Source organism: Scyliorhinus torazame, chromosome 12 (genome assembly GCF_047496885.1).
Source record: "Scyliorhinus torazame isolate Kashiwa2021f chromosome 12, sScyTor2.1, whole genome shotgun sequence".
Taxonomy (NCBI): domain Eukaryota; kingdom Metazoa; phylum Chordata; class Chondrichthyes; order Carcharhiniformes; family Scyliorhinidae; genus Scyliorhinus; species Scyliorhinus torazame.
The window spans coordinates 198508334-198534927 of record NC_092718.1 but is presented as its reverse complement, the minus strand read 5'-3'; the positions used below and the strand labels follow the sequence as shown (position 1 = coordinate 198534927).

Genomic DNA, 26594 nt, shown 5'->3' with positions numbered 1-26594 from the left:
AAGGAGGCCATTCAGCCTGCTGTGTCTGTGGCAGCTCTCTGCAGGAGCAACTCAGCTAGTTGAATTTGCCTGCCCTTTCCCCTGAGCCTGCAGTTTGTTTTCTTCCTGCATATCCAATTTCCTTTTGAAAGCTCCAATTGTATATGCCTCCACTAAACTTTCAGATAATACATTCCAATTCCTGACCATTCGAGTAAAATGTTTTTCCTTCTGTTGCCATTGGGTCTTTATCAAACCACCTTAAATCAATGTCTTCTGATTCTTGACCCTTATGCCAATAGAAACAGTTTCTCACATCTATTCTGTCTAGCCTTTCATGATTCCTATCAAATCTCCTCTCAACCATCTATAAGAAGAGCAACTCTCAACGTCTTCAATCTATCCACAACTGAAGTCCCTCATCCCTGAAGCCATTCTCATAAACCTTTTCTACACCCTCTTTCCTAAAATGTGGTGGACAAAATATTCCAGTGGAGGCCAATTTATAAAGGTTTGTCATAACTTCCTTTCTTTCATACCCTCTGCTTCTAAACATAAAGCTCAAGGCCCCGAATGCCTTTTTTTAAAAAAAAACTCTCTCAGCCAGACATACCATCTTCAATGATTTGTGCACATATACCCCAGATGTCTTTCTTCTTGCATGCCCGTTAAAATTGTCATGGCTCTCCTTGTTTTGCCTAGCAAAATGTGCTACTTCGCACTTTTTACATTAAATTTCATCTGTTACGTGTCCATCCATTCCACCAGTCGCCTCGTGTCGTCTTGGGAAGTCTATCACTATCCCGTCATAGCTCAGAATACTGCCATGTTTTGTCATCTGCAAATTTTGAAATTGTGCCCTCCACACCCAAGTCTAGATCATTGATATACATCAAGGAAAGCAGTGGTCCCCACTATATACCTTCCTGTCTGGAAAAGCAGCTGTTCCATAAGTTACCTGTTCCTCAGCCGACTTAATATCCATGCTGCCACCTTCGCTTTTATTCCATGGGCTTCAACTTTGCTGTCTATTATATTGTATTTTATCAAATGCCTTTTGAAAGCCCACATATAATAAAACCGCCATTAACCTGAGTAATAATAGTTAAATATGATTTGCCTTTTAATACATTTTTGCTGGTTTCCCTTAAATGAATCCATGCTTATCCAAGTGGCTGTTAATTTTGTCTTGACGTATTGTCTCTCAAAGCTTTCCCATCACTGAGGTTAAACTAACTGGCCCATAATTGCCAGGTTTATCCATGCATCGTTTTTAGAACAGGGGTGTAACATTTTCAATTCTCTCGTCATCTGGCACCACCTCTGTATCTAAAGTGGGTTGGAAAATTATTGCCAGTACTTCGACAATTTTCACCCTTCCTTCCCTCAGCATTCTGAAATGCATCCCATCCAGTCCTGGAGACTCGTTAACTTGAAACAGCCAGCCTTTCTAAATTCTCTATTAATTTTGGCCTTTCCATGATCTAATGATAATCTTTATTGTCACAAGAAGGCTTATATTGCAATGAAGTTACTGTTAAAATCCCCTAGCCGCCACACTCCGGCACCTGTTCAGGTACACAGAGGGAGAATTTAAAATGTTCAAATTACCTAACAGGACATCTTTTGGGACTAGTGGGAGGAAACCGGAGCATCTGGAGGAAACCCACGCAGACATAGGCAGAATGTGCAGACTCCGGACACAGACAGTGACCCAGCCGGGAATCAAGCCTACTTGTGACATTTTTTTTTTTTTTTTTTTTTTTTTTTTTTGCTTCATCTTCATCTCCATCCCTTTGCAATCCAGTTTTAGTTGCTGTACATTTCCCCCCTTCATGGGAACATGCTTCCCCTGCACTCAAACCATTTCCTCATCATTCCTCGATTACAGTTTTGCCTGCTAATCTCTCAGTCCAGTTTAGCTGGGACAGGTAAATTCTCAACATACTGAAATTGGCCCCCCTCCAATTAAATATTTTTTCCTCTAGTATGCTGCTTTACCTTTTCTATAGCTAATCTAATCCTGTGCCACTATTATCATTGTTCCCTAAATGTCCTTCTATAGGCACTTACTGCACTTGACCCTCCTCCCCCAGAGAGTAGGGGAGGCTGGGTCATTGAATTTATTCAAGTTTGCGTGAGATAGATTTTTGATAGACGAGGGAGTAAAGGACTATGATGTGCAGACAAGAAAGTGGCGACCACAATCAGATCAGCTGTGATCTTATCAAATGGCATAGCAAGCTCAGATTGCCGAATGTTCCCATGAACCTCATTCCCTAGAACCAGAAACAGCAATGCGGGACTGCAAACATGCTAATCAATAAAATTCTCCTGAACATATTTAAGCTACCCTTTCCACTCAATGGTCGTTAAACTATTATTTCCTCCATCTATATGGGATCATTGAAGGGCTCTTTAATCATTATTTTATAGTTTTTGCAACTCATTGTAATTTCCCTGGAAATCGCCTCTATTTCCTTTCCATTAGTTGGCTGCATTTAGAATGCACCCAGTAATGTAATGTATCTGTATTGTTTAACTGTAAACAAATAGCTTCTGTCCTTGCCTCTGCCAGGATGTCCTCCCCTTTCCAGACTGTAATATTCTTCTTAATCATTACAGCCTCCTCTCCTCCTCCACCTTACCAGAGAACCTTTTTATTCAGGAATATTTAATGCCAAATCCTGCCATCTTTTGTTGAAGCAAGTCTCCATTATCCCTACAAATCATATTCCCATGAGGCTATTCGAGCTGTAGGCCATCAGCTCTAATTACTATGATCTAGGCATTTGCGTACATGTACTGTAAAACCTAATTTAGACTTTGTTGCATGGCTTATCTGTGACCTAACAGCATGGACCGACTATTTTGTAACTTCACTCCTCAAAGGCCTGGCTCTAATATTTAGGCAATTGCACTAGTCCTAGACACCATTAAGCACGCTCTCCACCCACCCAACCAGTGGAAACAGTTTCTATCCGATCTTTACCCCTTAATATCTTGAAAATGTCAATCAAATCAATTCTTAGTTTTCTAAATTTTCAATGAATACATCTCTAGTTTGCGTAATCTTTCTTAATTTGACCCTTGGAGTCCAACCATCATTGCGGTAATTAGTTTTTTGGTACCAATCTATGTACCTGGGCTCCACATCTCTATGGACTTCCGTTGAGCTTTTCACAATTTAGAAAGTACTCTGATCTAAACTCTTTTAGGCCCAAAGTGGGTGATCTGTCACATCCCTACTTGAAATCCATTTGGTTCAGTTTTGCCAATTCACCTAATCTTTCAATAGCTTGTAATTTTATGCTTCCATCTATACTGTTAAGAATTCCACCTACCTTTGTGACATTGGTAAATAATGGAAATGTGTGAGTCCAATTAAATAAAGCAGCTTATCAACCCACCTCACAATGTTTTTGCTTGGCTCATCTTCAATGAGATTGAAGAAATTGTATAAAAAGAACAAACACATTACAAATTACATCCCTGGGTAATACTCCTATGCAAATTTAGGCCAGTATGAGGCAGGTTTCATAATGTAAGCTATTCGGACTGTTTACAGGAGCAGCTGATGGAATTAAGTCAGAAAACAAACTGATGCAATTAAATCAGAAAATATATTTACATACAGCATGATGTTTAACACTGACACACAAAAAAAGCTGCTTGGGGAAGGTACTCAAAGCATGTCAGCAGTGCAACTGAATCTGTGCAACCTCTGCTGTCAACAGAAGATATCCAGAAATGGAAAAGTGGGAAGTTAAGAATTTTTATTGTTTGGAACTATGGTTTTGCCTTTTTATTTCTCCTTTCAATTATTTCTCATTGCTGTCTTTCTTTCTCTGAGGTTCATGTCATATTTCATATTAAAAGATGCAGCACTCTCACCCACCCACAAAATAACAATTAACTGAAGGTTTATATTAAGGGTATCTCCTTATGTTACCAGTGCCATTGCTATGATCCCAGTTGATGTTATAACTGAACAGGAAGATTCCAGAATGGAACTGTGGCTCAAAAGGCTGTAACTTTTACTTTTGTTTAATAAACATGGAGAAACAGAGTCACGGGACCGCTAATTAGTTTTAACAACAAGAAAAATAAAATAAACATGAAAAAATTGGATTATGATACAATACCCCTTATCTTAACAATTGCACACAGATTTTAAGATTAACACTGATTTAAAAAGTACATCCTAAACTACAGTGGCCTCATTGTGTCACACACCAAGTTCTTTTTAAGCACACGAGATAACGATAAATGTGATAAGACACTGCTCTCTGAATCCAAGTGAAAGTCTGTGGATTTCTCAGTGACGTTCCCCCCCAGATGATTCCGGCTTCCACACGAGCAATTTCAAATTCCGGTTTCAAAAAGTCTCACTTTCAAATCTTTTCATTATGCTTTCTCTCAGCGGTTTGGATAATGAAATCCTGACCAGGCTTTCCAAATGACACTCTTAAACAAAGCTTCTGCTCCACTTTGAACAGTAAATCCAGTCCTGGATTTTACACCAACCCTTCTAGAATTACTTTCTCTTGACTTGTGCAAATGCTCACAATTGTTTTAACTCTTGATTCCCAGACTATTAAAATGACATCAAATGTTTAATCTACCTCTGAAGCCTGCTGTCCCACTTTACATCTAATTGTCGTTTTAACTCGGAACACTTTGTTTACTCTTCCTTGAATTCTTCTGAACAATACCTTGGTCTCAGTTTTCTTATCTTCAGGTGTCTTAAACGTTCTTTCTGTCCTAATTCCCTGGTTATTTGGATTGTATCTTGTTCTTTAAGAGCTTGCATCTTTGCAACTGCCTTTAACTGTCCAGCTTTTCCTGGCACAGCTGAGAGCTGTTCACTTCTCAATGTCCTGTCTCCAACTTCCCATTAATTCAGCTAAAACTAAAATTTGAAAGCTTCTCTACTGTACAGGGCCCCAGTTGCTAAGGAACCCCACATGATTATGCCTTTTATTTATTCTTCATGCGGTCACCCTCTCTAAGCACAAAAGAAACATAGTTGGAACTTAACCAGCGCCCACACATACAATCACCTTTGTCCTGCATGAATATAACTATAAGTTTTACCCTTCCAGGCACAGAAACATTAAATTAAACCCACTTAAAACTATACCTTATTTCGAAAGATTACCAATACAAATCTAATTCCCTTAAAACTACTGATGTTTTCCAAACACCATTTTCTGGAACAGGAAAAAGAAAGTCCTTAGCTCTGATGCAGAGAAAAAAAAATTGTACAGCTATTCTACTGTAGTGTACTTCACTCCCACTCTCATGAGAGACCAAGCGCTGACTCTTGGAGTTCAAAACTAGATTTTATTTACAAGCTACAGCGAGGGCTCTCAGCATTCCAATTAGGGCAACAAAAAGTCCAGTTTTAATGATGAATACAGGCAGTTATACTTCAAAAAATTACCATATACCAATAATTTGTTACAATTCTGACTATTGATTGAAGGTTATGCCATGCATAGTATATAAAAACAATTAACTGATCATATTAAAGGTCCGTAAGCTTAATTAAACTATCCAATCATTGCAAAGGCGCATATGTTATCTTGAAATTAGTGATATCAATACTCTGATATCTGGGGTGTAGGACCTCCCTCCTTGTTGCTTTCAACAAACATTCTGGAGCTATCGCAATGGTACCCGATTGGACATTGTTGAACAGACCTTGAATTGTAACATATGCAGTTTCTCTGCCTGAAAGCTAGCCTCTCTGAATGCCTATTACAATTGGCAAGTCTCTCAGTCTGAGCTGAAGAATTTAACTTTCCCAGTAAAATGGAACTGTAGATTTTAAACTGGTTCTAATATCTAAAGATGCCCAAATTGCCCTCTTCAAGATAGTGCAAAGAGAAATAAATATGAAAGATCTGATGGCCATTACAGAAGCATGGCTGTACAATGATAAAGACTGGCACTGGAATATTCCAGGGTACATAGCATTTGGGAAGGACAGGAAAATAGTAGAAAGTGGAGTGGTAGCTCTGTTAATTAAGGATGACATTGGCACAAGCGAGAGATGACCTGGAAAGGGGGGGGAGCGGTTCAGATTACTTGGTTAGACAGTTGGTTCGTGATGCAGAGAAAGGCCAGCAGCGTGGGCTCAATTCCTCCACTGGCTGAGTTCATTCATGAAGGCCTGCCTTCTCAACCTTGCTCCTTGCCTGAGGTGTGGCGATCCTCAGGTTAAATCACCGCCTGTCAGCTCTCCCCCTCAAGGGGGAAAGCAGCTGATGGTCATCTGGGACTATGGTGACTTTTCCTTTTACCGAAGAGAGAGAGATTACCTTAATTCTGGACATCAAGATGTGAATTAGTTTGGGCACAGATGAGAAATACTTGATACTTGTGGGAGTGGTTTATAGCCCCCCCCCCCCCCCCCCCCCCCCCCCCCCCCCCCAGCAGTAAACCCACTGTAGGATGGGGTGTACAGGAGGAAATAATGGGAACCTGTGAGAAAGGTATCCCAATAATCCATGGGTGATTTTAATCTGCACACTGATTGGATGGACGAATCAGATTGGCAAAGGCAGCCTGGATGATGAGTTCATTGTGTTTTCTGGATGATTTCTTACAACAGCACCAATCAGAGAGCTGAACTCTGGTAATGTGTAATGAGACAGGATTAATTAATGCCCTCATTGCGAAGGTGCCCCTAGGTAGCAATGGTCATAATATGATTGAATTTTACATTCAGTTTGAGGGAGAGAGGAGTGGATCTAAGACTAGTGTTTTAAACTTAAATAAGGATAATTACAGGGCACAAAGGCATAACTGGCGAAAGTGAACTGGGAAATTAGATTCAGGAATAGGTCAGTAGAGATACAGTTGCAGATCTTTAAGCAGATATTTCCTAATACTCAGAAAAGATGTATTCCAGTGAGAAAGAAAGACTTTTAAGGGAAGGAGGCACCAGCTGTGTTGAAATAAGGCATTTAAATATATAAGTTGAAAGAAAAAGTGTATAATTCCGCAAAGTTGAGTGGTAGCACAGAAGAATGGACAGAATATAAAGAATAGCAAAGAATTACTGACTAAAAGATTAATAAGGTTGGAGAAATAACTAGCTAGAAATATAAAAACAGACCAGAGTTTCGACAGGTATTTAAAAAGGAAGCATTGGCCCTCTAAAGAGTGTCTGGGGAATTAATGGAAAATAAGGACAATGGCGAATGAATTGAACAGGTATTTTGCAACTGTCTTCACTAGAGGATACAAATGACATCCCAGAAATAATTGTGAATCAGGAAGTGAAAGGAATGGAGGAACTTAAAACAATCACGAACGACAGGGTACTTAGAAAACCATTAGAACTATAATCTGATAAGTGCCCAGGTTCTGATGGACTCCATATTAGTGCCTTTAAAGAAGTAGCTGCTGATATAGTAGACCCATTGGTTTAGTTTTCCAAAATTCTCTAGATTCTGGAACGGTCCCATCAGATTGGAAAATAACGAATGTGATTCTACTATTCAAGCAAGGAGGAGACAGACAGTGGGCAACTACAGTTTAACAGTGTTTTTGAAACTTTTTTCCCGGGACCCATTTTTACCAGCCGGCCGACCTTTGCGACCCACGGCGGCCGACCTTTGCGACCCATGCCGCCCGACCTTTGTGACCCACCATTTTCTCTTGCCTTGTTTGCTGCTGACAAAATGGAGGAATCGCAATCGCGGCCAAAGCACGTGATATCGACGTTCGGGGGGGCGTGACCTGCTCTCTGCCTCCCTTCAGGCAGGAAGATTACATTGCATGCAAAAAAAAATCTTCTCCTGCTTCTCCGATTGAGCAAACCTACCTTGGCTAATAAATGGAAGGGTTCCAAATGCCTTCTTAACCACCTTAGCAACCTGTCCTGCTACCTTCAGGGATCTGCGGACATTCACTCCAAGGTCCCTCCCTTCCTCTACACTCCTCAGTATCCTCGCATTTATTGTGTAATTTTTTGCCTTGTTTGACCTCTCCAAATGCATCACCTCACACTTCCCTGGGTTGTATTCCATTTGCTGCTTTTCTGTCCAGACCAGTAGCTGCTTCATATTTTGAAAGACATGAGGGATAAAGTATTTGCTCCTGTATCAATTTGCATTTCATTCAATTCTGAGGTGTGGGCTTGTTAGCTGGCCAGAATGTTCTTTTGTTTCTCCTCTTGTTTTCTCTCATGTATGCTCAATTGTGTTCCGAATGAAGGAAGAATGTGGACATGGGCTGGTTGGCAGAATGTGGTGGTATATTCAATGTAATTCAGTGTGACACAGGATTTAGCTACTTAGGTGCTGGTAGCTCAGTCGGTTTTGGGATCAGAAATAGAAAAGAAATTCATAACAGAATTAGAAAAAAAAGTACCTTCACATTATAGGTGAAATCTTTTCCTTATTGGAGCTTACGGAACCATGCCCGCATATGCCCGCATTTTTAAAATATGGTCACGGCCATCATTTTGAAGGCCGCTCGCAGCCGGCATTGTTAAAATCCGGCTGTTGCGTGCGAATTTGAGAAATCTGGAGCATCGTGACGGACGGCTCCGTGACCCCCCCCCCCCCCCCCCCCCCCCAAACTATGTACAATTTACATTAATGACCAGGATAAAGTGATCAAACTTGTGGTTGGTAAATTTGCTGATGACCCAAAGATAGTAGGAAAGTAAATTGTGAAGAGAATGCAGGGAGTGTGCAAACATTTGGCAGATGGAGTAAACTGGGGGAAAATCTAAACTTGTCCACTTTGGCAGAAAAATTCGAAAAGCAGCATATTACTTAAATAGGGACAAAGTGTAAAACTCTGAGGTATTGGAGGGATCTGGGTGTCCTGGTGCATGAATCACAAAAAGCTAATATGGAGGTACAATAAGTGATTAAGAAGACAAATGGAATGTTGACGTTTATTGCAAAGGGAATGGAATATAAAAGTAGGGATGTTTTGCTACAGTTGTACAGAGCATTGGTGAGACCACACCTTGAGTACTTTAATAATAATAATAATCTTTATTGTCCCAATTAGGCTTACATTAACACTGCAATGAAGTTACTGTGAAAAGCCCCTAGTCGCCACATTCCGGCGTCTGATCGGGTACACAGGGAGAATTCAGAATGTCCAAATGATCTGACAGCAGTCTTTCAGGACTTGTGGGAGGAAACCGGAGCACCCAGAGGAAACCCACGCAGACATGGGGAGAACATGCAGACTCCGCACAGACAGTGACCCAAGCCGGGAATCGAACCTGGGACCCTGGCGCTGTCAAGCCATAGTGCTAACCACTATGCTACTGTGCGGCCCACATTTTGGCCTCCTTATTTAAGGGAAGGCGGTGGCACAGTGGTATTGTCACAACCAGTGATCCAGAGACCCAGGGTTCAAACCCCACCTGGAACATAAGTTACTATGATCCATCTGCCAAATGTTTGCCCAATTTAAGCCCCTTTCCTGCTGTAGTTGCCTGCTGGCAGATAAAACCATTGTCAATCGTCGTAAAACCCATCTTTCGGGAAGGTAGCATGTGACTCCAGATCCACAGCATTGTGGTTGTCTCTGAAATAGCCCTGTATTCAACTGCAAGGAAGGAAACACAAGATGTGAAGCCAGACAGACCACCCGGCATCAACCTAGGCGCAGTAAACGACAATCCAATGATGTCGACATTACTCCTTACTAAAATCTGGGAGCTTGTGACAAAATTGGGAGTGTGTCTCAGACTAGTTGCGCAACAGCCTGACATGGTCATACTATGACACCACCATCACTATTCCAGCGTATGTTCTGTCTCATTGGCAGGAGGCATGGCACCAGGTCAAACATCGGCAAGGAAGCAGCCTGCTGAGGCTTTTCTTGACCTAATCATCTCCAACCTGTCTGCCATAGATGCATCTGTCCATGACAGTATCGGTAGGAGTGACCACCGCACAGATCTTGTGAAGACGAAGTCCCACGTTCACTTTGAGGACATCCTTCATAGTGTTGTGTGACACTACCATCATGCTAAATGGAATACATTTCAAACAGACATAGCAACTCAAGAGTGGTCATCCATAAAGCGCTGTGGGCCATCAGCAGCAGAATTGTACTCAACCACAATCTGTAACCTCATGGCCCGGTACATCCTTCACTCTACCATTACCACCAAGCCAGGGGATCAACCCTGGTTCAAAAAAGAGTGCAGGAAGACATGCCAGGAGCAACAACAGGCATCCCTAAAAATGAAGCTATAACATGCGTGCCAAACAGCATAAGCAGCAAGTGGTAGACCGAGCTAAATGACCAAGATCTAACCTCTGCAGTCCTGACCAAGATCTAACCTCTGCAGTCCTGTCACATCCAGCCATGAATAGTGGTGGACGCTTAAACAACTCACTGGATGAGGATGCTCTACAAGTATCCCCATCCTCAATAATGGAGGAGCCCAGAATAAGTGGGCAAAAGATGAGGCTGAAGCATTCGCAACAATCTTCAGTCAGAAGTGTCCAGTGGTTGATCCATCTCCGCCTCCTCCGGAGGTCCCCAGTATCACAGAGGTCGGTCTTCAGCCAATTTAATTCACTCTACAGGATACAAGAAACAGGAGCAGGCACTGGATGCTGCAAAGTCTGTGAGCCCTGACAATATTCCGGCAATAACACTGAAGACTTGTGCTCCAGAACTTGCTACACCCCTAGCTAAGCTGCAACATTGGCACCTATCCAGCAATGTAGAAAATTGTCCAGGTATGTTCTGTACACAAGAAACAGGACAAATCCAATCCAGTCAATTACCGCCACATCAGTCTACCGTTAATTATCGGTAAAGTGACGGAAGGAGCCATCAGAAGTGTTATCAAGTGGCACCCGCTCACTGACATTTAGTTTGGGTTCTGCCAGGGTCACTCAGCTTCTGACCTCATTACAGCCTTGTTCAAACATGGACAAAAGAGTTGAATGCCAGCGGTGAGGTGAAAGTGACTGCATTTGATCGAGTTTGCAAGGGCATCAAGGAGCCCTTGCAAAACTGGAGTCAATGGGAATTCAGGGGAAAGCTCTCTGCTAGAGGTATGGTGGTTGGAGGTCAATCATCTCCGCTCCAGGACATCACTGCAGAGAGTTCCTCAGGATAGTGTCCTCAGCACAAACATCTGCAGATGCTTCATCAATGACCTTCCTTCCATCATGAAGCCAGATGTGGGGATGTTTGCAGATGACTACGCAATGTTCAGCATCACTCACAACTCCTCAAGATGCTGAAGAGTTCATGTGCAAATGCAGCAAGACCTAAACAATATCCAGGCTTGGACAGACAAATGGCAAGTAAGATTTGTACCACAGGTGCCAGGCAATGACAATCTCCACAAAGAGAGGGTCCAACCATTGCCCCATGACATTCAATGGCATTATCATAGCTGAATCCCCCATTATCCTGGGGGATAATCCTGGGGGATTCCATTGACCAGAAACTGAACTGGACTAGCCATATGAATAATGTGGCTACCAGAGCAGATCAAAGGCTAGAAGTCCTATAGTGAGTAACTCTGTTCATAACTCCCCAAAGCCTGTCCACTATCTAGAAGGCACAAGTCAGGAGTGTGGAATTCTCTCCACTTGTCTGGATGAGTGCAACTCCAACAACGCTAAGCTTGACACCATCCCAACACTAAGCTTGACACCATCCAGGCCAAAGCAGCCCGCTTGCTTGCTAACCCTTCCACGAACATTAAATCCCTCTGCCACTGGTGAACATTGGTAGCAATATGTACCATCTACAAGTTGTACTGTAGGAATGCTTCTTAGGTAGGTAGGTTTCTTAGGCAGCACTGTAGACACCTAAAATGGCTGATTCCCGATTAATTTGGCCAAAACCCGATGTAAAATGGCTAACCGAAAAGGCTGATGGGAAAAGCAGCCAACAGGGCACAAACGGACAGCTGCAGACAGAACAGCGTATTCGGCTCTGGGGAAGTCGGCCCAGATCGATACCTGCAACCATTAGCAGCACATCAACCCAGACATCTGCAGTTTAATCGGCTATCCCCGAGAACAATTGCAACAAATTAGCAATTGAATGCCGATCCAGACCTCTCGGCGCCAGCAGTGGCCGAGACAAAGAAAGGTGAACGACCACCCCCCGATTAAGGAATCGCCCCATTATTGGAGCATATCGAACCCAGTGATTGGGAACAAGTCCAATCACTTGGGACCAGGGTCAAGGTCCGCCCTGAGAGGCGGGAAGCCCCTGGGAACTATAAGAGTAAGGGGCCAAGTTCAGATCGACCCTTCTCTCCCTTCTTCTCCTGCTCGCAACCTTCGCAAGAACCATCGACCAGAAACCGTAGGTTTGACTCCAGCAATCGCTACCCGATAGAGACTCCTAGCCATCGACCTGTATCAGCCTTTGAATCCCGCAGGCCAGACCCAATTCGATAAGCCATTCGTTTCCCTGACCTGGTGGGCCATTCCCAAAGTTAAGTATTGGCCAGTAGTGGTAGGTATTCGTCTAGAAAGTAGGATTATTGTATAAGTATTTATTGCTGTATATAATAAATGACCGTTGATTTTACTCTTACTAAGCGGTGTGCTGTCTTATTAATCATAACTAGAGCTTGAACCACGTGGCGGTATCAGAAAGATACCTGGCGACTCGTGAGCAAAGGTGACAGAATTAGAGCTAATAAAACTAAGGCTAATAAGAGCAACAGCACCTTCCAACCCCATGACCACTACCATCGAGGAGGACAAAAGCAGAAGATACCTGGGTCACCCCCATCTGGAGATTCCCTCCAAGTCACTTACCGTTCTGATTTGGAAATATATCATCGTTCCTTCACTGTCGCTGAGTCAAAATCCTGGAATCCCCTCCCTAACAATGCAGTGGGTGTAGTTACAACTCCGCAACTGCACCACCACCTTCTGCAGGGCAACTAGGGATGGGCAATAAATACTGGCCTAGCCAATGATGACCATATCCTGTAAATTAATTTAAAAAAAGGATAGGATATAAATGTGCTAAACGCGGTTTGGGGAAGATTCACTTGACTGATAACTGGGGTGGGGGTTATCTTATGAAGAATGATCTGACAGGCTGGGCCTGTATCCATTGGAGTTCAGAAGAATTAAAGGTGATCTCATTGAAACATACAAGATCCTGAGGGGACCGAACAAGGTGGATACTGAAAAGATGTTTCCCCTTGTGGGAGAGACAAGAACTAGTGGGCACATGGTTTAAAAATAAGGAATCTCCCATAAGATGGCGATTAGAAGAAATGATTTTCTCTCTGAGGCTTGTGTGTCTTTGGAATTATCTTCCTCGAGAGTGCTGGAAACAGGGTCATTGAATATTTTTAAGGCAGAGGTAGATTGACTCCATTGTTAGTTAAGAATCTAAGGGTATCGGACATAGGCAGAACGTGGAGTTGAGGCCACAAAAATCAGCGATCATCTTGAATGGCTGAGCAGGCTCAAGGGGCCGATTAGGCTGACCGTTCTAATTCGTATATTTGTATAAGCAAGCGCCCTTTGATCCATCTTTCTACTTCCCTGTTCACCGTATCTTTCTAATTGTCTTCTCTCCAGCAATATGTTTTGGTGAGCGGATGGGAGTACAATCTAAATTGGGATTGTTAGACATTGAGAGTAAATGAAGAAAGAAATTTAGGTATCCAGGGTATTAAAAGCTAGCTCGCATGTACAAAAAGTGATCAAAAAGAAAAGTATTGCTTTATTACAGAGGCTCGATTCTGTATAGAATATAAAATAAAGGAAGTGCTACTGTAGTTTACAGAGCAGTGATCAAGCCCAGTTACAATATTGTGGTAGTTTTGAATATCCCATCTTCAAAAAGAGATTTGTCCTTGGAAAAATTCCAGCAACAATTCACTGAGTGATATCTAGGATGAAGCGATTGACCTAAGAGACTGATGTTGAGTTATATTCTCTGCAGATAAGGTTAAATGGTTTTCTTAAGAAACTGAAAATAAACTAATAGGGTAGATAGGCTAAGATTCTGCTCTGGTAGCGTAATCCAGAACATAATCTTAGAATGTGAGCTGCACCACTGAAATGAAATCAGTTAAAACTTTTCATACAAGTAGTAGTAAGAATATGAAACTGCCCCAGAGGTCATTGATCAAAATCAGTTGAAGTGATGAAAGGAAAGAGAGATTGAGGGAAGACTAAGAAATGTTTGATTGGCTGAATAGCAGATTCTGTGTGTGCTCCTTGGTTGTTGCTTTTCGCTATGAATATGCTGTTTGTGCTGGATAACAGACTGCAAAATATGTATTACGCTGTTAGAGGCACTCCTAGGTCCTTTAATTTATACTTTAAATATATATTTGTCATCAATAGGTACAGAAAATAATCAAAAAGGCTAATAGAATTGTAGCCTTTGTATCTAAGGACGAGAATAAAAGAGGTAGAAGTTGAACATCAGCTGTATAAAGCCCTGGTTAAATCACACCGGCACAGCTTTGAGCAGTCCTGGGCACCACACCTTCGGGAGCAAATGTTGGTCTTGGCAGGCAAGCAGTATACTTTTACCAGAATTATACCAGGATTATGAGGGTTAATTTAGAAGGACAGATTAGACAAATTGTGTTCCTTGGAGTTTATAAGATTAAAAGAGTGTTTTGATCAAGTTTTCTAGATGTTAAGGGGATCAGATAGGGTAGAAGGGAAATGTTTTCACTGGTTTTGGAGTTTACAGCTGTGGTGGTGGGGAGTGGTTTAAAGATTAGCTTGAGATTTTTCAGAAATACACACAAATGTAGGGTAGACGTTTAGAGTACTCATTTGCAAATTTTACAATTAATGGATGATTAATTGTTAATTTTTAAATCTGAGATTAATAGAGTTTTGTTAACCAGCGTTATTAAAGGAATTCGGGCATGTTTATGGAATTTCTAAATGACCAGATTCTGCATAATTCAGATTCTGGTTAACATGTGAATTCATGACAACTGTGAAGAAAATGTGTTTCTTTTTATCAGTTTTATTTACTGCAAGTAAAACAGACTACTAAGTTTCAGTTGTCTTGGACACACTTTTTCTTCCCTCTTTCCACCTTCAATCCAAAGAAAAATTTAATCATTATTTGGCTACTGCCAGCATTGCTCTGTGCTTGGTTGAAAAGTAAAATTATGAGCAATTAATGTTAGAACAGCTATGTTCACATGACAATCAAGCTTCTGATTCATATTTGGATCCCCTGGTTGGGAGTCGACCACTACTGTCAGCCTGCAAGTATGTTAATGTTTTATGGCTGGAATTTTATTAACCATTTTGAAATGTTTCCAGGGAAAAATTTAGATTTCAGTTTGTTTAATCATTGCATATACCATTAGTTTAATTTGCAGCTTCATCTTAAGAGCATTCTTGTTCAGAGGGTTTGCAAATTCAATAATTAGCTTTTTTTCCTTTTTCAGTTGTCCATGTTCAAGAGGCGTCATTGATGCAGATGCAGCAAGAATTAAGACGGTGTGAACCCAGATAGTCAGTCGGCTATCGCACAGTAGGATGCCGTCAACTAACCGAGCAGGAAGCCTAAAGGACCCAGAAATAGCAGAACTGTTCTACAGAGAAGATCCTGAAAAGCTGTTTGTGGATTTGCGAGAAATTGGCCATGGCAGCTTTGGAGCAGTTTATTTTGTAAGTATGCTTTTAAAAAAAATAAATTTAGACCATAATTTGAATCATAGAATGTTATCAACACAGAAAGAGGCCATTCGGCCCATTGTCTCTGTGCTGGCTCTCTGAATGAGTGGTGCACCATGTTCCAATCCCCCTTTTATCATTCAGGACTTTACGATTGAAATAAAACTTTTAATGGAGCTTTGAATTTTAAAAATTGCCACCCTATATTTAATACTTGTACCAAGTATATGTCTTTGTATTTTCAGTTAAAATGATTAGAATTGCACCTGTTTTCATTTGCAGAAACAAAACAAACCCTATGAAGTATCTAGCTTCCAAAAATCCTTAAATGTTCTGCATATCAGTAGGCATTTTCATTTCTGATATTTAAAGCATGTTCTTACAGTCCAATTCAGTTTTGTTTTCTATGGTATGTTAGTTGTCTACCTCTGAAATCCTTTTCCCGTTTGATGGATTTCAGCCCCACATCCTTGTTAGCTTTCAATGTTCTGTTAAGAAACTGGTTTGTTATTGCAGAAACTTTTCCTTCTAGCTATCTTTTTAAAAAAAATTTCTAGAAATCCCAGTGAAATTTATGCCTTGTATCATCTGTATGCATAGGAGGATTAGATGTCAAAAGTTGACTGTTACCCAACACTTCATTGAATAGGCCATCAACACATTTTAGAACTCTTTCTATGAAAGGCTTTGGTTGTTTCAATAAAAAGAGGATATCAGCCTGCCTGAAGTGTTTTGTGAAGATCCTACGAAATGCTACCATTTGTAATAAGTGCCTGTGCTAAGATGGCAAGATAAGTTCTTTATTTTTCCCATATGAAATGCAAACGGTGATCATGGATTTCATGCAGAATATTTTTTTCTGAGATGAGGCTGCAAGGTATTTCAAAATTTTGAATTACGAGGAACGACTGTGCAGCCAATGTTCAAGTAGAATTTGGTGTTAAATGCTATAATGTTTAATTAGCTTGACTTAATTGTCTGTCAGCTTTGAGTTTCCAAGTCCAGAACAACCACATGAGCTCAAAACCGAGAAATCATTGGAGTCACACTGCAGCATATGAGGAAGGAAGGGTTCCTGGAAAGTATACTGCATAGATTAACAACTCGCAACTAGAGACAGTGAGACATAAGGAAGAAAATTAAGTGACCATTAGTTGGACTAAAAGGAAGGTGTAGAAAAGACAGTGCAGAAAACTCTTTGACAAGGGGGAAAATGACTGAAGTTGCCTGGTCTATATACAACACTGAATACATGCAGACGTGGATGGCAATATATGGGTTGGAAATCACAAACATAACTAATATCTTTTGGTAGAGGGACATTTTCTCACCTCTATTAGGGTCTATAAAGTGGAATAAAATTCATGAACAATTAATAGGCTTGGATTGATAAAGAACAGAATCAGTTTGATTAATTTAATTTTTTACAATAGTACTGATTACCCAGCTGGCACCATCCTACCTGTTGGAGCACTATCTTGCAAAGATTTGTGGAGTGTAGTGGGAAGAGTCATGGCCCTTTGAGATAACCCCTATTTATTGTTCCAACAGTATATTAGCTGCTCAACCATCAACAGTGATCCCTCTAGTTTAGTACCAGACTACCATGTCTGCTACTGAGATCCAATCATCTTTGACTGGGGTTGTCACCTTCAAAGTCAATGCTCACTGACCCAGAGAATGATCACTAATTAATTAGTCCAACAACTGCCAAGGGGGTCTAAAGAAGAAAGAACTTGGATTAACGTTGCACTTTTCACAACCTCGTGGCATCCTCGGGTGCTTCACAGCCAAAAAAGCATTTTTTGAAGTGAGGCAGCAAACCTGTGCGCAGCAAGGTCCCACATACAGCAATGTGATGCTGTGATGATAATATTAACCAAAATACCAAGTCAGCTCTCCCATTTTTAAAATAGTGCCATGGGACCTTTTACACAGCATTGCTGCCAGTACAAATGTCTAAATGCATTGTCTCCATCAGGTACCATCAAAGGTAAGTTTCACCAGCTGGAAGTTTGGAGTTTCAGTAGCAATTTCATGCCTCTGAAACCAAGTCAATCAAGATAGTCAAAGTCTGAAATAAGAGTGTGTACACACACAGTTGCACTTTAAGATAATATCTACCAGCACCACCATCCAAATATTTAATGATGTTTGTCAAAGGGAGTTTGTTAAAGAGGATCCTTCAATATATAATAACATTATTTAATGTTAATTCCTAATTGGGGCTGAAGGCTAGCATTTTGGTAGCCAGTATGCAGATTTTTCTGACAGTGGGTTTGATTTTATGGGGTGTCGCGCAGTTCCTTCCCACCTGGCCAAAGTGTTGGGCGGGGGTGATAACTGGCTCTCATCCTGATATCTGCCGCGCAGCAATTTAATGCTGGGAGCAGGATTAATTGCTTTGACACGAGACTGCCACCCCTTTCACGTGAGGAAGTCGTGAGTCGTGTCTTGGCTACAAGCCAATTGGATGAATGGTGACTCTTCACATCCCAGCAGCAGTGACCACTGCCGGGACTTCAGGTACCTCCACCATGCCAAGGATCCCAGATAATTCTAGGGTCATGAGTATCAGCGAGTGGGGGGTTGATTGAAGGGGGGGGTGTGTATGTTAAAGGTTTGGATGACCGTGCCGTGGCCTTTTCCCGACACCTGCGTAAGCCCACACTGTCTCAGGTTAAAAAAAAAGTCAGCCCATGTCTGGCCCAAGATATTTAATTCAGCTTGTGTAATTTTTGTATTGTCTAATGCTTTGTTACTTTTCATTTAATATTAATTTAGTTTCTTAAACAAACTTGGTAATGTGTGGCTTTAAATCTTATAGGCACGCGATGTTCGCACTAATGAAGTGGTGGCTATCAAGAAAATGTCATATAGTGGTAAACAGTCCAATGAGGTGCGTACATTCTAAAATATGCATGAAGGAAGGTGTGTGTTTGGTGTGAATGTGTTGTCACTTGCAATCAACGAAGAAAGAAATGCATGACCAGAAGAAACCTGTGAGGCCTGCAGATTTGCAAAGTGGATCATAAACATTTCTAAATGTTGTAGGCACAGGTGGGGATTTGGGCTGTTAATCTGTTTTGTCTAATCGGCTGACAATGATATATGAGTACCTGCATGAGTTTGGGCTCGAGCTTCATGCATAGGCCACCAATGGAAATGTCTCGATAGAAATTTGTATTATTTAGCCAAGTTTGATTAATTTTGTTGTTGTATTTTTAAATGTCTATTATGTTACAAATCTTATTTCCCATTCGTAAATGCTTGGTGGAGGATCTAAATTTGTGTTTGGAAGAATTTTGAGAAATTTGATTGGTTAATCCTTTTTTAATTAGTAGCTTTTGCTGACTGCCTTTTCTTAAGATTTTATTTTTGAATTTACTCCATGGTCCGTCTAATTCTGCTTGCTGTATGGTATCTTTCCTACCTGCTACTGAATATGGAATCAGATGCAGATATGGCCTAGAAATGTACAAATGTAGTACAATACTTAAACTGTGACAGACAAAAAGCATGTTAGATGTAATATTTTTATTTAGCAAATTTGATCATAAATCTGATTTTTTTTCTACAGTGACTTGCAGAAATTCCATTAAAAGTAAAATTATATTTTTAAATTCAAAAAACTGCTTATCAGAGTACTTTACTCCCAGGGATATGAAATTTTATGAATGCTGGTTACTTTTCTACTATACTTAGAAATAATGTGTGGAATTTTTGCAGTTATTATATACATATACACACGCACACACAGTATTTAGCCACATGCTTAGAGAAAATGATAGCTTACCAATGCTACGTTTTAAGTAATTTTTCAATGAAGTTAACGTTCTTTATCTTAGCTGAAAAAAAAGCTTTACCAAACTTCACTTAATATTTCAGACTAATTGTTCCATCTATCTTTGATTTAATAATATATCACCGATTTTCTTTAACTTCCTCACAGGTTTGCGTTAAGGTGAAATCTCGGTACTAAATATGGATATACTGATTGGAAAGAGCTTGAACTTACAAAAAGCATTTCACATCCTCAGGATATTGCACAGTAGCTTGTGTTCAATTAATTGAAGTGTTGTAGGGTAGAAAGTGCTATTATGTAGTCAAACACACCTTCCAGTCTGTATGCTGCAAATTAGATAAATGGCCAATTAATCTGGTGATGCCTGAGGAATACTTCTTGACCATTGCTTTGTTTGACTTGATGCCAGGGATCTTTTGTATTCACGTGAACTGGCAAAATTGGTTTAATTTTGAGTCAAGAAAACAATGCTTCCCAGCAATGCAGCACTTCCTCAATACTGGGTTGAACTGTCATATGAGCTCAAGACCTGGTGCTTGAAGCCAAGATCTGATTGGATGAGTGCTACCAGAGAGCCAAGCTGTAGTCAGCAAAACTATGATGTAGTTTATTGAAATTTCACAGCAATTCATACAAGACCTGTAACGTTGATAATCTTAATTTCTGTAGCCCACAATGCATTGCCAATACATATTTTTATCATTGTGGATGGCTATAGTGATGCAATGTGAATTTTAGAAGTGACTATACTATCTATCATGCATGGGTATTATTATGATCCATCATTTTTTTATAGGAGTTCCAGGATCATTTCCCATCCTCCAGAAACATTCTTTTTTTTTAACTCTTCATTTAATGCCTTTACGAGATACATATTGGTGTGTATACCAAAAATTAACTAATGCAGTACAAAGGGCAATTAAGGATGGGCAATAAATGTGGGCCTAGTCAGCGAAGCCCACATCCCTTGAATGTATTTTTTAAAAAAATGTTCATTACTTCCACAATCCTACATAATCTTCATCAGATGTTGGTTGCTTTATATCTTGTGCAATTTTCTGTCTCTTGAAATCGAGTCATCACCCATTATTTGAAGGATACATTCAGTATCCAAGTATACTCTGCATTATTTGCATATTGATGCCACCACGAAGACAAGCTTTTTCCACCTCCTGTAACGGCACCCAACTTTGCCTTATCTCATCTTATCTGCTGCTGAAACCCTCATTCATGCCTCGTTTACCTTTAAGCATGACTCCCTGATTAGGCAAATTGCTCCATTGTCTTGATTTGCGTTGGTGTATAATGAGCTGCTTGCTTTTTTAAAAAAAACTTTCTTTGGGGCAGCATCTAACTTCTGTAGAACCACAACTGGGTGCTGTGTCTAAAATAAGAAGCTTAGCTTCTGCTGAATATGAGAACACAAACTACAGTTAAGTACCTAATTGATGCATGCAGGTGAGATTTTGGCACAACCTCCAAATTGTCTGCTGGCTGAGGAAGGCAACAGAGTTGAATGTGCTCTTTGTCCAAGTTACAGCCCTGTAATTGATTCAGGTGTAAACGTGTCTCTTCTCTCATCTCACCCCCCCCCCCCCCCCCTTGCAGAACTGTTATATGCTACTGCATGTGGGCGACACGGTAGCACAAGTGGTTAGCACAGTTGCCTCACAGCTCCAGGGTCTCAGGTTCGATTCCCAGCTTGGGTCACTGTCTGTGTGGAGTTTGCAAGTTCTCTCTGTGTCTGCATGGGCTTCCCCCAGGCGCTCCAGTTTCTTCCCACAAGTCCCGAAAGATGTGCTGTTTGGTAATTTGGACGCTCTGAATTCTCCCTCTGTGTACCCGAACAGGCGCTGGAATGTGGCGACTAGGGGCTTTTCACAGTAACTTCATTGCAGTGTTAATGTAAGCCTATTTGTGACAATAAAGATTATTATATTACTATATAAAACTTCAGATCACATATTTTCAGCAAATAATCATAGAATCATTTGTTTGAAAACTTTTTAAAAAGAATTTAGAGTACCCAATTCATTTTTTCCAATTAAGGGGTAATTTAGCATGGCCAATTCACCTATCCTGCATATTATACAATTTAAAACATAAGAAATTTAATTTACAAATAAAAATGGCTGACTCCCACTCTTGCACAGGCAGGGTGAGAAGACCTCTCCCAAGTCTAACTCAGCCAGAGGGGAGATTGAATCCGTGGTGTTGACTTAATCTGAGCTACTCGCTAGCTTTCTAGCCAAGAGAGCTAACCAAGCCCAATGGATTATGTATCAGAATAATTAAACAAACATTTTATATTTGGAAAAAATGTTTTGTAATGTTTGAACAAATTAAATCAATCTCTCAATACTGTTTATAAGGCATAAAGTCAGCCATTTTTGTTTGTAAATTACCTTTCGAATGTTTTAAATTTATAACATGCAAAAGTTATAAATTTAACAATGTTAAATTTAACACTTGATTTTTCTTTTATCCTCTAATAATCTCTCTTTAAGCTTTTTCTTAAATGTTTCCTAAAATGTTGTACTTGGGAATCCCAAGGTCTTCGATAAGCATATAAATAATAAAAGGATGGTAAAAGAATGAGTAGGTCTTATTAGGAATTAAAAGGACTTCAATAGGGAGGCAGGAGAAATAGCAGAGGCAATAAATAAGCACTTTGAATCTGTCTTTACAAAGGAAGAAGATGCTACCTAAGGTGAGTTAAAAGAGGGGAGGTAGCTGTTAAACTAGAAGGATTTACAAATGAGAAGGGGGAGTGTTAGAAAGGCTATCTTTACTTAAAAGATACCAGAACCGGATGGGATCCATCCATGGATGCTGAGGGAAAGATTAGAAATTACAGAGGCACTAATAATCTTCCAGTCTTGGACACAAGTGGTGCCAGAGGAATGGAGAATTGTGAATGCATATTCCTTGTTCTAAAAGGGGTGCAAGGATAAAGCTGACAGCTACAGACCAGACAGTTTGACTTCAGTGGTACAGAAGCTTCTGGAAACTATAGTTGGGGGCAAAAACATTAGTCATGTAGACAATTGCAGGATTATTAAGGGTTTGTTGAGAGAAAATCATGTTTAACTAATTTGCTGGAATTTTTGGGAAGGTAACAGAGAAGGATGATAAGGACGACACTGTTGATGCGTATATGGATTTTCAAAAGGCATTTGATACAGTACCACACAACAGACTTAAGCACAATTCTAGCTCATATAATAAAAGGGCAAGTAGGCTGAGTGACAGGAAACAGAGCAGTGATAAATGGTTCTTTTTCAGATTGGAGGAAGGCTTGGAGTTCCCCAGTGCTCAGTGTTGGAAGTCTTGCTCTTTCTGATATATATTAATAACCTAGACTCTGGTGTTCAGGGCATTATTTTGAAATTTAACGATAATACAGAAATTGGAGACATTGTTAACTGTGATGGGTTAGTCTTGAACTTCAAAAGGACATGTTGGGGGATTAGGCAGGCAAGTGACCGACCAATGAAGTTCAATGCAGAGAAGTCTGAGGAGATTTATTTTGGCAGGAAGAATATGGGGAGACAATATAAAATAAAGGGAGACATTCTAAAGGAGTGCAGGAAAAGAGGGATTTGGTGTATAAGTACATAGGTTTTTGAAGGTGGAAGGGCATGTTGAGATCAGTTAATAAAGCATTTAGTATCTTAGGCTCTATTAATCAAAGCATTGAGTACAAGAATAAGGAGGTCATATTGAACTTGTAAAAGGTACTCGTTAGGCCTCACCTGGAGTACTGCATCCGGTTCTGGGCGCCACACTTGAGGAAGGATTTAAAGGCATTGTAGAGAGTACAAAGAAGACATGCAAGAATGGTAACTGAGGATAGATTGGAGAGGTTGGATTTGTATTCCTTGGAGAAAAGAAGATAGAGATATTCAAGATCCTGAGGGGCATGGACAGAGCAAATGGTGAGAAACTGTTCCCATGCAGGAGCATCAAGATCCAGAGGGCACAGATTGAAGATAATTAGCAGAAGGAATAAAAGTGTTGCAAGGCAATCCTTTTCATCCAGAGGAGGATTGGAGTTTGGAACAATGGTCTGAGAGGGTGGTGGAGGCAGATCTGATAGAGCTATTCAAAAGTGAATTGGATTGCTGTCTGAAAAGAAAGTATGTGCAAGGCTACAGGGATAAGGCAGAGGAGTGGGACAAGGTAGACTTGATGTGCCGATTGGCCACCTCCCTCACTTTTGTAACCCCTTAATCACAGAGTTAATGGACATACTGACTATCCATCATAACCCAACTTTAATAACATTACTGCAAAATAAAAAAAACCCGGCAATTTCTTACAGTCATTTCACAACCTCTGTAAAATTGAGGTCGTCCAAAGCTCTGCTACCTGTGTCTTAAATTGTTGAAGTCCGTCCCATATTATCCCTGTGGTTGCTGGTCTACATTGCCTCCCAGTTAAGTACTGTCTTGATTTTAAAAACCTCCATCCTTGTTTTCAAATCCCTCCATGGCCATGTCCCTCCCTACAAACCTGCAATCCTCTAAAATATCTGCGTTCCTATAATTCTGGCCTCTTGTGTATTTCCAACCATAATTATTATTGCCGTTTATTGCCATCCCTTCAGTTGCTTCAGTCCCAAGCTCTGTAATTCCGTCCCTACACGTCTTTGTCTTTTTACCTTGCTTTCCTCCTTCAAGATGGTTCTTAAAACCGTCCTATTTGGCCAAACCTTTGGCCACCTGTCCTAACATCCTGATCTGTGGTCCAGTGTCATACTTATAACACTTCTGTGAAGTGCCTTGGGGTATTTCATTACATTAAAGTCACCCGATAAATGTAAGTTGTTATTTTTTTTTTAAAATACAAGGTTTCACCATCCACTTTGCAGATGGGAACCAGCTTATTAAACTAACAGGCTTTTTGAACACGTTTTAACTAGAGGTTAAAATTTTACAATAGGGAAGCTCTGGTATAATGGTTGACAGTTTTATTTCTCAAGGATGCAGAAAGAGCTACAATTGCTACATAAGCAAAATGCAGGGTAATGCGGAAAAAAGTCTCGGTAAAATTAAGAATTCATAACAGCTGTGGAAGGAATGTATCAAATTAATTCTAGCATGTTTGTATTTCTATTTTCATGCCAAAAAATTAGATCACAAGCAGAAAGTGCCTATAATTGTTGTTGCTCTAATCATGTTAACCTTGGATTGAGCATGTCAGTACTGACATTAAGACCAATTTTAACTGACTGCTGCTGTGGTTGTTGTGACACCGATCAAAGCTCCCTTGAAAGGAGTAATGTAAATGGATGATTGTTGCACGTTAAACTGTAAGATTGTGGAGAAATAAAAGACATTGCAATAGTATACAGAACTATAAGCAAAAGATACATGTATAAGTGAGTTGCCCAGATCATGCACATCCAAAAATAAATTGTGACATCCTTAAATATTCATTTGAATTTAATCTAAATATTTTAAGATTGAAGTGTTTTAATGAGTAGTTAACTGTCACTGAAAGATACATGCTGATTTTTACTTTTGAGTAACTAGCAACACCAATTCACTCCAAAGGAATCCATTGTTGCTCGCATGCAGCTGATGAGCAAAACTCACTGTGCATCTGGGATAGTTGTCTTTTCAATAACAATAGCAGGATTCTTTCCTGGATTACTGTGGTATCCTTTGAGTAACAACCCTTACATCAGAATTTACAATTTATGCCAAATTATTGCACATGATTTGACAATAGACTTGATGGTTCTGCGGGAGGAAGATCAATATGCTCCTGAAAATGGTCAAGAGAAAATGATCCTACTTGCAATTCACATGCTCACTTGTGTGATTTTGAATTTCACTGTCATTACAAGTACTATTACCTAAATCTACTTGGAATAATTAACAGCTCTAAGAATCTTTGGAGATTATTAAATATTGAAGTGCAATATTCAGAAAAACATAGTAGTATCTTGAAATTAGGTTTGTGAAATTCTGGTCCTGCACCTCATTTATATTATAAGTCATCCCAACAGCAAACATAACCTCAAAGGCAATGCAGAAACAGTATTATTCTATTGTCAAGTAGGGATGCAATTAAAAAAATATTTTCAATTGCATTACAAGTTTTGGGGTAGTGCACTTTATCATTTAGAACATAGAAAATACAGCACAGAACAGGCCCTTCGGCCCACGATGTTGTGCCGAACCTTTGTCCTAGATTAATCATAGATTATCATTGAATTTACAGTGCAGAAGGAGGCCATTCGGCCCTTTGAGTCTGCACCGGCTCCTGGAAAGAGCACCCTACCCAAACTCAACACCTCCACCCAACACCAAGGGCAATTTTGGACATTAAGGGCAATTTATCATTGGCCAATTCACCTAACCTGCACATCTTTGGACTGTGGGAGGAAACCGGAGCACCCGGAGGAAACTCACGCAGACACTGGGAGGACGTGCAGACTCCGCACAGACAGTGACCCAAGCCGGAATCGAACCTGGGACCCCGGAGCTGTGAAGCAATTGTGCTATCCACAATGCTACCGTGCTGCCCTTAAGAACAAATAAATCTACACTATATCATTTTACCGTAATCCATATACCTATCCAATAGCTGCTTGAAGGTCCCTAATGTTTCCGACTCAACTACTTCCACAGGCAGTGCATTCCATGCCCCCACTACTCTCTGGGTAAAGAACCTACCTCTGATATCCCTCCTATATCTTCCACCTTAAATTTATGTCCCCTTGTAATGGTTTGTTCCACCCGGGGAAAAAGTCTCTGACTGTCTACTCTATCTATTCCCCTGATCATCTTATAAACCTCTATCAAGTCGCCCCTCATCCTTCTCCGTTCTAATGAGAAAAGGCCTAGCACCCTCAACCTTTCCTCGTAAGACCTACTCTCCATTCCAGGCAACATCCTGGTAAATCTTCTTTGCACCTTTTCCAAAGCTTCCACATCCTTCCTAAAATGAGGCGACCAGAACTGCACACAGTACTCCAAATGTGGCCGTACCAAAGTTTTGTACAGCTGCATCATCACCTCACGGCTCTTAAATTCAATCCCTCTGTTAATGAACGCGAGTACACCATAGGCCTTCTTCACAGCTCTATCCACTTGAGTGGCAACTTTCAAAGATGTATGAACATAGACCCCAAGATCTCTCTGCTCCTC

General features: G+C 40.5%; 1 protein-coding gene across 2 annotated transcripts in view; it reads left to right on the top strand.

Annotated features, from left to right (window-relative positions):
* The window catches only part of taok1a (TAO kinase 1a), a 240037-nt gene that overhangs the window by 135100 nt on the left and 78343 nt on the right, over nt 1–26594 (top strand). For both annotated transcript variants that reach the window (XM_072469644.1, XM_072469645.1), the window contains exons 2-3: nt 15401–15623; nt 18457–18528. In XM_072469644.1, coding sequence (XP_072325745.1) covers nt 15492–15623; nt 18457–18528 — 204 coding nt within the window. In that variant the 5' untranslated portion in view covers nt 15401–15491. The remainder of the gene's footprint in view (nt 1–15400; nt 15624–18456; nt 18529–26594) is intronic.